Source organism: Electrona antarctica, assembly GCF_951216825.1.
Source record: "Electrona antarctica genome assembly, chromosome: 22".
NCBI classification, from domain to species: Eukaryota; Metazoa; Chordata; class Actinopteri; order Myctophiformes; family Myctophidae; genus Electrona; species Electrona antarctica.
This window is the reverse complement of record NC_136805.1, coordinates 19128941-19144638: the sequence shown is the minus strand read 5'-3', so window position 1 is coordinate 19144638 and position 15698 is coordinate 19128941. Positions and strand designations below refer to the sequence as shown.

The following is a 15698-nucleotide window of genomic DNA, read 5'->3' as shown; positions in this document are numbered from 1 at the left end:
GAAAATCGGGTTCATATACAAACCAGGTTCGGCATTTATCGAGACCCGAGTATCAATAAGCGTTTGGCTTGTCGAGCCTGTTATCGGGTATAGCCGCAGCGGCTGACGTCATGGTCCACTCGCTATAAAGGGGTCTGGGACGCGACGGGTGGTTGCGTGGTTCGTCATCTTTTGCCGTGGAAGTATGGTGGAACGGGTGAAAAGTTTGGTAACGTTAAAAAAAAAGACAAGAGAGGAGCTAAATGCAATAATGTAGCCTACCACAGTTGTTGCATGCACGAAAGGGAGCATTTCAACAATGCATAGACATCTGTCCATAATGCATTGTATTAAACCCAAATGGAAATGCGATACACTGGAGCCGTCAGCTGCTGCAGCGGAACAACCATCCTGCTCTTCCACCCAAGGCATGTTGTGCTTACCGTGCTTGCTGCCCAAGCACGGTAAGACGTTGCCATAAGTTATTAATCCAATTCATAATACATTTGGGAAACTCAAATCTCCCTGCCATAGAGTTATAATACTGTATCTCCCGCGGATCGATTGAATAGTCTCACATAATACGTGACGTATTCAATGTGCAACTTCTCAGTCTATCGTTGCCGAAAAGGCAGAGCTACAAGCTCACAACGTGGTGCAACCAGATGCGGTGTGAGCTTGTAGATTGGCTATTTTTGGTGCGTGACACCGCCGTACGATGATGTATACATTACGCTTTTAAAGTGACGGTACACATAACAGTTCCCTCCCTCTGTTAGAAAGGTACTGTATGAGGCCCTAGTAAAATGTAGTGCAAAGGGATGTCTTGGTTGTTTAGAGAAGATTATTAAAATATAATAAGATACAAAATATGCATATTCTGTTTCAAAGTGTGTGTGTGTGTGTGTGTGTGTGTGTGTGTGTGTGTGTGTGTGTGTGTGTGTGTGTGTGTGTGTGTGTGTGTGTGTGTGTGTGTGTGTGTGTGTGCGTGCGCGTGTGTGTGTCTGTTTATTGGCATACAAACTCTCACAACTGGGCAATAAAAATAAGGTTCTGTTCAGAATGAATTGTCTCCCGTCTTTCCACAAAATAATAGCAAATGATCGATGGGCTCGATAAGGACCCGGCTCGATAAGCCTGCTCGATAAGGTGATCGTTATCAATAAGAATGAACGAGCTCCATCCCTCTATATCATATTGTGCTGAATATAAGACTATGTTTCTTTCCAATGGAAATATCCTAAAAAAACGGGGTCGTATTATAATCGGGGACTAGACTATTTGACATTCAATGTTCTTTTTTCCACAAATGAGCCTTGAAAGATGGGGGTCGTCTTATAATCAGAGGAGGGGGACGGGGGTGGGTCCTCAGGTCGGTAAACCAATAGGATCCACCACCTGTTTTCGACCGGCACCCACCCCTCTAGACCAGAAACCATACAGGCTGGGCCAGGCTATGACTAATATATTATATGTATAATATATCTATATTTGGCAAAGATCCATCCTAAACCAGATCCAACAGTAGTTATTTCTGTGATCTGACACATTAGTCACTGTGACTAATATCCCAAAGCTTTGCTGACTCAATAATTTTTTTGTGTCTAATCAGTGTAAAAATGGATCAAATGAACCCGTTAAGTGTGACTATGACAGGCAAAGGATGATGAAAGCTATATCTGTTAACCTGCACTGCCATAACAATACTAGCCTAGGATAACCAACTAGTTAACAGACTTTTCTTCGTCATTGTAACCTAAATAGTGGCTGATTCTGCTAATGTTTGTGCGGCAAATGGCAAGTAATATAGAGAGACAAGCCGAGCATTCTCGTTTCCCCCTGCTTCAATTCTCAAGCCTTTAATCAATGTAGTGGTCATTAGGCTGACCTCTGATGATTGGCCATTTCAATACAGGGAACCTCTGATGGAAAGCTATACAATACAACGGCCAATGTCCGGGACAAGTTTGTACACACTAACACACATTGTGTTACTTTTGTGTTATGTAAAGTAAGGGATAATCAACAAGATGTGTGTTTATTGTTCATTTTGCTAAATTAGCCCACAACATACAGTAACATGAAGGGTGGTTTGTCTCCACACTGCACTATAGCACTATAGTTCAAAATAGTTGATATTCCCGCTTATACCATGGCCACTTATCAATAGTTTAAATACAAGTTGTTTATTCATATTTGACATTCCAACACCAATCCAGCAAAGTGGGAGGATCCACAGTAACAAACTAGAAATAAGTCTCACACACACACACACACACACACACACACACACACACACACACACACACACACACACACACACACACACACACACACACACACACACACACACACACACACACACACACACACACACACACACACACACACACAATATACGCATATTAATTGTATATATATATATTGAGTAGCCATTTACTTGTATAGCTCCCCCCCCAATTTATTCTTTATGCCTAGTAATCCTCCCCATACATTTCTGTGTCATCACTGCTATTATTCACCCTACTCTGGCTCACCTGCCAGTGAAGAGCCCCCACTATGCACCAGGACGACGCATTGCCTCCGTTCCATCCTACTCCCCCGGTGCCGTGTCATTAGTCAGAAGGTTCATTGTTCCGAAATTACTATCCCTATCTCTAACCCTATACCTAAACATAAACGCAAGCACGGGAGCAGTGCATGTTCGCCAACCTTAATGCATGTTCAGACTAACGGGACTTCGAATCTCTGGGCAGTCCCCACTCCCCCATTCAACACTCTTCGCTGAGAGGTGCCGCCCCAGCCCACAGGAGAGATCACCCTCTCCATCCGGCTTCCCTACCCTGACCACAGAGATCACCCTCTCCATCCGGCTTCCCTACCCTGACCACAGCAATTGTGTTTGTATTTACACTCTGCCAAGCTGGATTATTCGGCAGTGATGGACAGGTAGTTTACCCCTGCGCCACCTGAAAGGAATACAAGAACGCTCACCCCAATATAAGCTCTCACCACGGGTCAAATCCGGAGACCTCGGAAATGTCGCCAGTCGCCACCAGGTATTCCTGAAGGCAATCTGGGTACCCATTGGCAAAACAAAGGAAAAACAGCACACTGTCTGTCTCGAGAGACTATCCTAAACGTAACCTCAGTAAAACTATGCCTAAACTTAACCTTACTCCTAAACATAACCTCAATAAAACTATGCCTAAATCTAACCTTAAATTTAATCTCAGTAAACAAATACAAGAAAGCACTGGAGGAGAACGGTCCGTGAAAAGAATAGGGGCCTGTGTGTTTTGGGGCCAGCATTCCTGAAAGCCCCTGTGTATTAATTTATAAATGTGATGATGATTCTCAAAGGTATACAGTTACCTAGTAGTACCTTAGATAATATTGTCCAATAGAATCAAGTATTCTCTGTGGCCATGGTATAATTGTCTTTCCTTACATTCTGAATCTTGCTTTAAATGTAATACCTGGTCATTGGCACTGCACCTAGAGTCTCCCTTTCCCCCTCAGCCAGTGGTTATTCTTGGCTATGGCATTTTTGAGTGGTGCAACCACTCCAAGGAACAGCAATGTCCGTGTTAACCCACCTATGTGACTATGAGTACCAGTAGGGGCAAAAGTGGCACTGTTGTGCCAGAAACAGAGAGAGAGATAGTGCTGCACTGTTGCCTGCTAATATGAGAGAGAGAGAGAGAGAGAGGGGGGGGGGGGGGGGGGGGGGAGTTGCACCACTCAGTTTGGGTGTGATTTTTATTTAGTTTTAACTTTGTTTTTATTCATTTTTAAATTCACCAAATAATGAAAGACAAAAAAACAAACAAACATCAAAACAAAAACAACAAAACAAACCCAAAGATAAACAGAAAAACAGCTTGACATAAACTACAACAATACAGCATTTTTCAAATTAAGAGTAAGGCAAGGCAGGAAAGAGCAGGCGACATGATACTCACAATATACAGTAGATATCTACCCATATTTGTCGCAGGCCCGGCCTGCATCCAGCCCTCCCTCACACCCCGTGGAGACATAAGTTCCGGAGACCCCCAGCCCGCAACCAAGTGACGGGCCAGAGGCCCCCGGACCCCCCGCCCACGACCGGCTACAAACCGGGCATCTGCAACTTCTTCAAAGCACTTTTACAGACCCAACAACCTAGTCTACACAAACACTGAAACACCCAAGTACAATATCACAGAAGTCCATCTAAGTATGAATCTGTCCATTTTCAATTGTAATCTTGCAGTAATTTCCTCCATTATATAAACCTGCTTCAGTCTCTGCTTCCATTTGGTTATAGTAGGTGGTTTTATCTCCCTCCAATTTACTGTTATCATTTTCTTAGCAGTAAAAGTAGCATTAATATATAACTCCAATCACGTGTATCGTGTGGTATAATTCCCAGCAGGAATGACCAAAAGGAATACTCAACCCTAAACATTTTTTGATTTCATTTTTAACATTTTTCCAGAACCCTGAAATTATTGGACAGTCCCAAAAAATGTGTGTGTGGTCTCCGATTTCCCCACATTTTCTCCAACTGGATGGTGTTTTCACATTATGAAGAAATAACTAGAGGAGTATTGAAATATCTAGTTCTGAGTTTCCAATCAAATTCCTTCCTGGTTTTCTTTTCTTTTTATAGTAATCAAAATATTGATGAGATAGCACAGTATGATCTTCGGCACAGACAGGAGGGTGTATTCCAGTTGGTGTCTGGACTCTGGAGGGGGGCTGTATTATAGGCTACTGTATCTACAGTACTCACTCCTCAACAATGTCTGCGTTTAACTTGAGTGTCCTTGAGTAAGGCACTGAAACCCCAGAGTTGTGTGTGTGGGTGGACTCTGTGTAGGCTATACTTATGCAACTATAGGAGGGATATGCAAAAATACCATTTTAATTTCCCTTGTGCACACTGGCAATAAAGTAATATTCTCCTTCTTACAATCTAATCTCAGTTCTAATTTGTTTTTAAGCCAAAAAGGATCATGTTATACTACTACAAGCTACTGTCTTTGAACAAAAATAACACTTTTTTATGTCACTATTCATCCGACTGATCTGACTGCATGACTGATCAGTGATCACCAAGATAAAAATGTGTCTTCCTCAAGAGAATCATAGTCATGCTGGTCCAAGAGACAAGACCAGATGGTTTAAGCTAAAAAGAAAGAGAATTCCCATTGCTTGAGCAAGTTTGACAGCAGCAACTTTGTGGAGTGATATAACAAGTGCAGTGTCTATGCTAATACTGAGCAATATTTTCATTATTTGTATTTATTTATCTATTTTTCACAATGATGGTTCGCATCTATGGAACAAAATGCGGAAAAAACACCAGCTGTATCCTTTAAGAAGAAAATATGTATATATCTAAACCTAGTGTCAAAGTGTCCATAGTCGACCACCACTGCAACCACAAAGCTTTGATGCCATGCAACATGGACCTGTAGATTCAACCTATGAACCATGTTCACAGATGCTGACTGCAGTCAAAAAATGACTTTCAAAACTATGCATTATAAATACAGTTTAAAGAGAATAATTTACATTTTAATGAGGCCAAACAATGTGATGGTCAGTCCCGACTGTAGATTCAGTTCAAATTTTAGTATGCATTATTATACTTTACACAAGCATCCATTCATCAGCCACAGATGGATATGAAACACTGCCACCAAGATGACAATGATGAAAGCAGCCTATAGCCTGAATGGAAACATGCGTTTCAATGAGAAGGATATGACACATAATGCCTCCTGGGGAGCGGATTTGCCACGGAGTTAACATTGACAAATCAGGGGAGGGGCGCTGTAACATGACGTAAATTCTTGTCACTAATCCTCCTTCGCCATTCCAAACCAAAAGGCTGGTGTGTGGAGAGGAAAGGCAGCTGTGCGTAATGCTTGCTTTACACAGCCAGGGTTATGCCCGCTGTGGGAGGATTGCGCACGATATAGTAGAATGCCCAGCACGTCACTGAGATCCAACCGCTGGGCACACGCTGCGCTGCTCAGCCTCAAGCACAGCTTTTACGCTTCTGCCGAGAGGCGTCACACCTGGCAAGCCCTGGAAGTCCCAAGTGATCTTTCTCGGGTGTGGGGATCATACTGAGCTCAACCTAAAACCACCAAACTCAGAATGTCCGCAAAGTCTTCTATAGGCTTCATATGTTATATGAGAGAACATATGAGGAGCAGCATCTCTCTAGTTTAAACAGTCAATGGGAGATTGGGAGACGACACAGCACTGCATCAGCGCCAGTGCTGCAGTCAGAGTGCGCTTATTTCTGCGCGCAGAGCTCTGCTTTATTTGATAACCATATTAACTCTAGCCGATTTGTTATTTTGACAGAGAGACAGCTGCTATAAAGACAAATAGGAAAAATATAGGTAGCCTATGTGAACATATTCACAATGACGTTTTTTCACGCGGCAGTGCAATGAGTGCATGCAGTACGTCTCTGGGACGTCAATGCATGTGCATGCCATGCGCCAGTATCATATCTTATCTACCACCACAAGGTAGATCGTGCTGTAAGTCTAGGGTGCCCACGTCACATGCATGAGTGATCAAATGCTAAATACAAATTTGAATTAAATTCACTGTAATTTTCGATAGGTACCAAACACCTATACGCACGCACACAGTCAGACACGGTCAATATGCAATATAAACAATATGGGACTTAAATGTTGAATAACTGATTCCAGACACAATCGCATCTAATAATATATTAATATATTATAGCGAACAGCTGGGAAACATGATTAATGAGTTGGACCCATCGCATCACCTTTAGGCTTTAGCTTGTAGCCTATAACTTATGAAAAGAACCCAACTCTCAAAGGGTAACATCCCCAGCGTCTCACCCACCCCAAGGCATTGTATGGAAACGTATAGTAAAACTTTAAAAGACAATGTGCGGTGGCCGGGTCATTTATATCAATTATTTGACGCAGCTGCCCAAGGCAAGCACACACGCACAAACGACGCCCATAATAATTAACTCACCTGATATGCAGACAATGAAATTGGCATGAAGAATGATAAAAATTTCCCAAATTATATCCATCCTCTGTCTTCATTCCAGGTACATTAGGCTCAGAGTGAAAAGGGCTTTAGTTGCAGATGATGAGTCTTCCCAGGCAGTATCCCACTGTACACCTTCCAGTTAGAGGTATTTTCCACAGACACATAGCAGGTGTGTAAGCTTGAGAAATTGCGCCACACTTTGCCCATAAATCTACAATTCCAGCGTCACAGAACGAGTTGAACTCCAGGCGAATGGAACAAAACAGAAAGGTGGGTAAAACAAAATCAAAGTCCGTCCAATTTCACTGTAGAACTCCAGTGCGTCCTATGCCCATCCATACGGTCACTCTTCCACCGGCGACGGTCCCACTTCACCAAATGGACATTCTGTCTTTCCGCGTAAAGTCGACCCTCTACACCATTTTCAAGCACTATAGGCGTGGAAAGAGAGACAGAAACACAAATGAGTTCGTTCGTTCAGTCAGCGTGGATACTTAAATCGGAACATAAATACAAACAGTCTGAACGTTGAAGTCCCATCGCCAGGTGGCGAGTCTAGATGCACTCTGACAATGGGGCGTGCTTCACTCGATCCGTCGCTCGGTCGCTCCCCGTAGAGGAGGCGGCTCATCTGCTACAACAAGCCGCTCTTTTCTTTAATAATCACACAGCATGCAATTTATCCATATCACCTCCGCCATATAAAGGCAGCGCTAACAAGATAATGCTGTTTAAAATACACTTACGATTAATGGAACAAACTAAGAAAAAACTGCAAGCCCTCGGTGAGTCAAACTCCAGATAGTTTTGAAAAGAGAATCCTTTTCTCCGCAAGGAATTTGCAATAGCCTACCTAGGCCTACGAATCAAAATTACATTTCGATGAGAAAAATATATATCACCGAATCCAACTTTGCATAAAACATTGGCGTAATTATAATGTGCCTATACGAATAATATCTGGTCAAATAGATCCCGGTTCCAAATGCACATCGGTCTCCCACACGGGCCACACCGACTCGTTCGGACTTCAGTTCAGTTTATTCGTCATAAACCGGGAAGGTTTTTGGAAGTTGCGCATGGACCTTCCACAGCACGGAGATACAGCACAGGCAGGGGAGGTAATGCGCAGTGAACGCGCGCACAAGCGTGCACAGGTGGACGAGTACGACGAAACCGTGATATGATATTTAGTGCGTGGGGTGGCGGGTGGGGACTGGAGAGAGAGAGAGAGAGAGAGCGCGCGTGAGTGTGTGTGTGTGTGTGTGTGTGTGTGTGTGTGCGCGCGCGCGCGTGTACGCACGCACGCAACATGTGTGTGAAAGATGGAAAATCACAACAGACAGAACCCATGAATATCCCTTCACAGTCACACTGACTTAAAATGGCCAGGGATGAATACAAGAACACTCTCCCCACAACAAATGGGGGCAAGTGTGTTTTGCTTTCCGGTTAACCCAGGGAATGTGTTTACATAATATAAATGAATAAACTGCCACCAGGATCATTGTTTTTTTGTTTTATTTTATTTTGCCTCTGTAGGCTATATTGATGTAGTATAGGCTAAGGCATAATAGGCTTGTAATTTCACAAACAGAAAACACCTGATACAGTACATTGATTTCCTCTCATCAATAACACTCACGCTTTATATGGGATCCTTTTCATGGTTGGCGTAATTCAGTCACAAGGATTTAAATGTGGATTGAAAGTGCAAGTGCTAGAATTCATTTAGCTACAACACATCATCACATATCCGTCAATAAGGTTGTACCTAACTATTAAAGTTTGCTCAAGTTTTTTTTTTTTTTTTTAGACATTGGACAGAAGACATGCATGGAGAAACACCAACCCTCACAATACCTGTTATTAATTTATCTTGGCATATAAAATCCACACCTACTAGTTAATAATAATAATAATCTTTATTGTCTAATATTCGTCTTCACAGTCTGTTCAAACACCCACATCAAAAACAACACAGAGCACATAACACCAAGACAATACAAAAACATGAGGTCCCCACAGTATATACAGAACCATCCTATCGGCGGGGCAGTTTGTTTAATGCCGCGATGGCTGAGGCTTCGTACACACATAAAGAACAACTGTGCTGTGCTCTGCCTGTGTTTCATGGCCGCCCCAATGCTTTTCCAATGGAAGTCACGTGGTTTGACCAAACACTTGTGTTTGATTGCCCCCCTCCCCCCATCACACACAACTGTTTGGTCAAACCACGTGACTTCCATTGGAAAAGCATTGAGGCGGCCATAAAACACGGACAGCACAGAGCATGTTGGTCTGATATGTGTGTACGAAGCCTGAGGGAACAAAACTCCTACTAAAACAGACCTTTTTCCATGGCAAGGTTCTGTATCTTTGTCCAGATGGCATGAGGTTAAAGAAGCGATACAGGGGGATGATCAGTGTCATTTGATATTGAAAGTGCTAGCCGTGTGATGGCCTTATTGTTCATATCAGAAAGTGTGGATGTAGGAAGTCCGATGATCTTGGAAGCAATATGGGTAATACCGAAAAGTTTGTTCCTGTTAGGCATGGACAGTATGGTGTAGAAACATGCAGAACAGTAAACAGATCAGGTTGAATAATGCTTTTGTACAATAATAGCAGAAGATGAGGAGCAACATGTGATCTTAAAGGGCCACTTCACCCCTTTTGCAACCAGATTTTATTTGAATGATGTTTGGGAGACAAGAAACACTTTCCTGGGGTTCTTATGTGGGTAATATGTGTTTTTAGATATTTCAGTATTTCAAAGTGTCCATGGGCTCCATCATGTCATGGACACTGGGCTCACTTACTTCCTGGATTACATCTAGGATTACATCAAGGAAGATTAGAGAAGGAAGTGTCATGGTCACGTGACAGTGCTGCGCCATGACACTTTCATGGGAGCCAAATGTCGCACCGGAAGTTACATGAATACAAAGCAGTGAATGGAGCGGGCTGGACCAGCTCATAACAAACATTTTTTATGAACCATTGAGACCTTTGTCATATAATCGGTTCAGGCATATCAAATAAGACATATCACAGTTTGTTTTCTAATCACTTGCTTTTTGATGTGCACAGAGTACACAGTACATCATTTTATCTGAGAATTTAAACAGCAGCAGGTATCGTTTCTGTTCCGGGGGTATCGCGAGATTTGGCTGCCAGACAGGAAACGGTGGACAGTCTTGCGATACTTGGCATGTTCAGAAACATACTTTTTGCTCTTTAGATACCTCTATAAAATTACAGTGTACACATCGAAAAGCACCACAGCAGACAATAATGTGTTACATGTCTTCTGTTATTTGCCAGAAGTGATTGCTTTACAAAATGTCTCAGTCATTCAGAAATAGTGTTTGTTCATGAGCTGGTCACTGAGCTCTCACTAAGCTCTCATTGACTCCAGTGCATTCTGCCGAACTTCCGGATGCAGTTTGGCTCCCATGGTGCGACGAATCTGCCGTCTGGAATTGCGTGATAGCGAAAATGACGTTGGTGACTTTACCTCCATTTAATATACATTGGATTATATGTTGTCTCAGTAAGACAGCCCTCCACCTATCCACAAGGAGGAGCAGTGGACCAAAGCATTATGGGAATTGTAGTCCAGGAAGGAAGTGAGCCCAGTGTCCATGACATGATCATGGAGCCCATGGACACTTTGAAATGCTAAAATATCTAAAAACACATATTACCCACATAAAAACCCCAGGAAAGTGTTTCTTGTCTCCCAAACATCATTAAAATAAGATCCGATTGCAAAAGGGGTGAATTTACGGATTACATGGAGTCTTTGCTGAAAGTGTGACTGGATAGATGTACAGTAATGTGTTGATCAAACCTAAGTCTATTGTCCAATTGAGTCCAAGATATGTGAAACTGTCAACCTGTTTCCTGTTCTCCTGTTTTACCATTAATGAGGAGTGGGTTAAGTCCAGTGTGGGTTGTTTCAATGACCAGTTAATTTGTTTTGTCTACATTCAACTCTAGATAGTTGTCAGTGCACCACTGTGTAAAATGAGAAATGGTGTTCTGATAGTCCGTAATATAGTTATTGTCAGAGTATTTAAAGTATGTGTCATAGTCATTTGTGTATAGTGTGTAGAGGAAAGGACTGAGGACACAACCTTGGGGGGGCCCTGTGATGGTGATAACAGTTGATGAGAAAGATGTACCTACTTTAAATGTTTCACAACGGGTTGCATTGTCAGCTTGTAGATCTGCTATTTTTGCCAAATGTTATTCCCAGAATATGGATGCCAGGGTTTAAATGGGTGTTTTAATAGGACTATGACTATGACTATGCTATGACTTTCCCTCAATTTATCCTTTTCTGTCTGTGGGTTCTGGGATCGTCCATGTAACAAAAGCCTAGAGCGAGGTAGGGATATGACAGGCAATCAATAGTACAGGGCGCTTTTTTCAAGTGCCACTTTTCAACATCAGAGAGCCTAGATACACCCCTGTCCCTTTGGGGGGAAAAACGGCTTTACATGGACTCATGTAAAGCCGTCTCATCCGGTATCTCTTTCCCCATATTGGTGGCCTGGTATAAATTGGCTGCTTTTAAGGGAATTTTAAAATTATAGCTGAGTGAATGGAATAATACTGCTGCATTGAGAAAAAACATATTTTGTCCAGCTAGTTGTGTTACAGAATATTAGTTTAACTTTTAAAGACTTGCCTATAGAGCGTTGCAGTCCCGCCCCCCGACAAGAGGCCCGGAAAATAATTCTCCGTTCATTTTCCCCATAGGCTTTTCAAAAAGTATTTATATAAAGACGTTTACGCTGCGGACAAAGCCAACTCGGCTTGTGACAAATCATGACAATAAACACAATGTTTTGAGCCGATTAAATAATTAGAAAGAAGGGAAAAAAAAGGCAGGATACAAAACGTTTTGTTTTTCTTTTACAAATTATTTGATCGGCCCAAAACATTGTGTTTATTGTCATGATTTGTCACGAGCAGAGTTGGCTTTGTCCGCTGCGTAAACATCTTTAAATAAATACTTTTTGAAAAGTCTATGGGGAAAATGAATGGGGAATTCTCTTCCGGGGCTCTCGTCGTCATGAAAGGGGGCGGGACTGCGACGCTCTCTATAGAATTGTCTATATAGTAAGTATAAACAACATCCTAATATGACAAATAGTGGACAATGTGGCCTCTCTCAGATACCAGGGGAAACCCTAACCCGAGGAAAAGATCTGATTCTGAACAAACTGCTTCAGCTTGAATCCTTTTGGATCACGGTCTTTAGATACCATTTTTTGCAAAGGAATGAATGAGGATTTAGCAATTAATCACTTGCTATAATCTTGTTGGCCAGGATTAAGTTACCTGATTATGTAAATCATTTAATAATCAGAAATGTTCCACTGTACGGATATGGAAATCTTGAACATTGTATTTTAACCTTATTAATTTATTGTGTTGCTCCACCCACTGATTAACAACGGTTATAGGACACACATCTCGAGTTTGACCTGACAAAGAGCCTTGGCTCTAAATGTCAGGTATTGATCAGAGTACTTGTTCCACCACAGGTTGAAGTGCACATACAGTACTGTCGTGCCGGGATCCACCCAAACAAGTTCAACAGATAGAGCTGGGAGGTAAAGCAATTCATAGTATCATGTTGGTAAATACGTGTAAACACATACTCATCCCTTGCAGGATGGAATATTACTGAGGTAGTTACGTACTGTATGCTAATAGGATTTCACTGAATGAACATAGCTTTCTTATGAATCCTGACATTGTTGACTTGAGATGCGCTGGAATCAAATCAAATAGGCTATTCGAATGCTTATTATAAAACAAACATTTGGAAAACAAACAAAAGGACACAAACAATTAAATTGAACAGAAACAAGAAAAAAAGGAAAACAAAAAAACAATTACAAGATATTAATGCACAGAATATACAGCAAAAGCCATGGACCAGGAGATACATTTTCTAAACGTGTGAGATGATTTTTAGATAGGGTTTTAACCACTATTTAAAATCCCTAACCCTATTTAAAAAAATCTACCATAATGTGTCGCATCATGTGCGACACATGTGAATTTGTGAGGTTGTAGACCTCCTATTCTTGAAAGACTTTTTTAGATTTTTTTACCCACAGTATAATGACCTCATGGCTTGGAGGAGAGAACACTTTTTTCATGTAGGCCTATATGCAACAAGAAATGAACAGAGGCCATTTTGTCTTACCAAGTGTTCAACAGCTACTTATTGTTGGCTATGTACAGTACAGTATAGTTTCTCCATATGGCTTGCCTCTGGGAGGCAAAATTACTTTGACATTGATGAATTTTAATATTAGCAGCTACAGTATTGCAGACATGCATTGACCAACGACGTGATTCTGATGAACAAAGAAACCATCCTAATTTCATGCAATTTAAACAGGCTAATCCAACTTCATAAGTTTGCAAGTACACAGGTCGTGTCTGCCTGCATCTATGTTGTCGTGGTGCTGGGGCTGAATTTATGCAGTCGAAGCCACTAATTAAGCTCATGCCTGTGTGAGAAGAATGACTGGCTTGCTAATGGGTAAATCAAAACACATTAAGGACAGCCAAATGATTTGATTTTTCTTCAATGACTTTGCCTTCTCAGAAACAGATGGAGGATAGAAGGCGGATAGGTGGAGAGAGGGAGAGAGAGAGAGAGAGAGAGAGAGAGAGAGAGAGAGAGAGAGAGCGAGAGAGAGAGAGAGAGAGAGAGAGAGAAGCTGTACACACGAAGAGGGGAAAATGTAACATGTTGAAAGATTTCATTTGGTCTAATTATGATTAATGCAGAATAAATTTGCTTAGCTCTAGTCAGATCTCATTATTATTCTACTGGGGTTTTGTTATTTCTCATGCTTTGACAGACATGTTGCCGCTGAACACGGACAGCACTTCATTATGCTCAGCAGAACTGAACCATGGCCACCAAGTAGAGTTTCGTTGATAGCACATGTCTGTCTGCTGTAGATACCTCTATAAAACACAACAATAATACCCGTCTGTCTTATATAGATACCTCAGTAAAATACGTAAATAATCAACACGTATACAAACACTTTGGATCAGAACTGGTCCACTGTGCCAGTGGTATTTAATGTAATAAATTAAAAATTTGCTGTTTGCAGCAGGCATAAATGGAAAGCCATCTCACCTCTGGTTTTGCTTTATTAGTACATTTTATTTTCTACTTTATCTTAGTGCTAGCTTGTTATCAATAGAATTGAGGCATTTGGTCTCATACCTTTAGCAGGCAACTACTTTCACAAAGTGATTGATTGCACACAATTAAATCCAATTAAATTGTGTTTTAAAAAACGCACAAACTATAGATCCAATGTGTGTCTCAGATATTGAGTAATGAACTTTAAGCACAGTTCTTCCCTCCATAGTGTACGTGTTGGAGAGGAACTGCATAAATATTTAGTTAAAGGACAAATCATTAATTCATGTCTACTTTTACCTCCTCAATTATTTTAATTGATACCTCCCTATGCAGTATCTGAGATGACAACTTGTATTCCTTGGTGTTATTATATGATAACCGCACAACCTATACTATTATAATATTAATATGTATTTATTCACCCATACAGTATAGAAGTCTCTGAAATCTATAGTGCACATTGTATTGCAGTATGCCGTTTCTATTCAGTGTTCAGGTGTGTGCTGTTCAGTGGCAACGACACCGCACAGAAGGATTCTGCACTTCTGGTCAGATGAAGGGGGAGCCAGGCCCGGACGCCCACAGCTCCAGGAGCCTCTTGACTTAGTGTCGCCAACATCTCATCAGCCATCTTCCCCATGACTGTCTCTCAGTCTCGCAGGAGACAGTGGGGGCTGTGGCATGCCACTTGGACACATTCCGGAGTCTGACCCTTTTTTCTTTTAATACATTTTTATCCAACGATTTTGCAACCCATTATTTCACCCATGTGTCAATTAACTAATGCAGTGGTTTTCAACCAGTGGTCCAGGGACCACCAGTGGGCCTTGAGGAGGTTCCAGTTAACTCTTAGTGTAAAATGAAACCCTCAAGAGTTAAATTATTGTTAAAAATCTGACTGCATTACTTGATTTACAAGAAGTCTATATATTTAGAGAGAATGTAGAAGAATTGTTATTTTCAATCAATATTTGCCATGTTATCTCTCCTATGGTACCACATTAATACAGCATAGAAATGTGGGTCAACCTCACCTCAAGAAAATTGCTTGTATGTACAAACATACCCGACAATGAAAAGCATTCTGATTCTGATTTATTTTGTCAGCTTAAAAAACACATTTCACTAATTTCACCTTTTTTAGAAGTCATTAAATAGAAATGTCTCAACATGGTTTCTGTTCAAGACTGCAGACTGCTTTTACATCACAATAACAGATATCAAAATCAGTTGAAGTTCTTTAATAAAGCATAATTATAGTTAAACCCTCAACCCCCACTCTCAAACTTGCCATCAGACAGACCATCTAGCCAAGCTAGATTAACCAATAAGCACAGTGCCTCTTCTATTAATCAAAAACCACAGGATAAAAATATCCACTTTCACAATGATGCTTATCAGCTTGTGTCACTAATGAGAATTGTTTAATCTCCACTCAAACGGCTCCACTGTTCGATGTGCAGTTGGCAGG

At 41.4% G+C, this 15698-nt stretch overlaps 1 protein-coding gene across 3 annotated transcripts in view; it reads right to left on the bottom strand.

Annotated features, from left to right (window-relative positions):
- ca10a (carbonic anhydrase Xa) overlaps positions 1–7913 on the bottom strand; it is a 191301-nt gene extending 183388 nt beyond the window's left edge. For 2 of the 3 annotated variants that reach the window (XR_013788887.1, XM_079493506.1), the window contains exons 1-2: positions 7776–7913; positions 7009–7460 (exon numbers count right to left, since the gene is read on the bottom strand). Coding sequence is in view for 2 of the 3 variants with exons in the window: in XM_079493506.1 (XP_079349632.1) it covers positions 7009–7069 (61 nt within the window). In the remaining variant the exon portion in view is untranslated. Of the gene's footprint in view, positions 1–7008; positions 7503–7775 lie in introns of those variants that run through there. The other variant, XM_079493507.1, reaches the window with a different exon arrangement.
- Positions 7914–15698: the final 7785 nt, after the last annotated feature.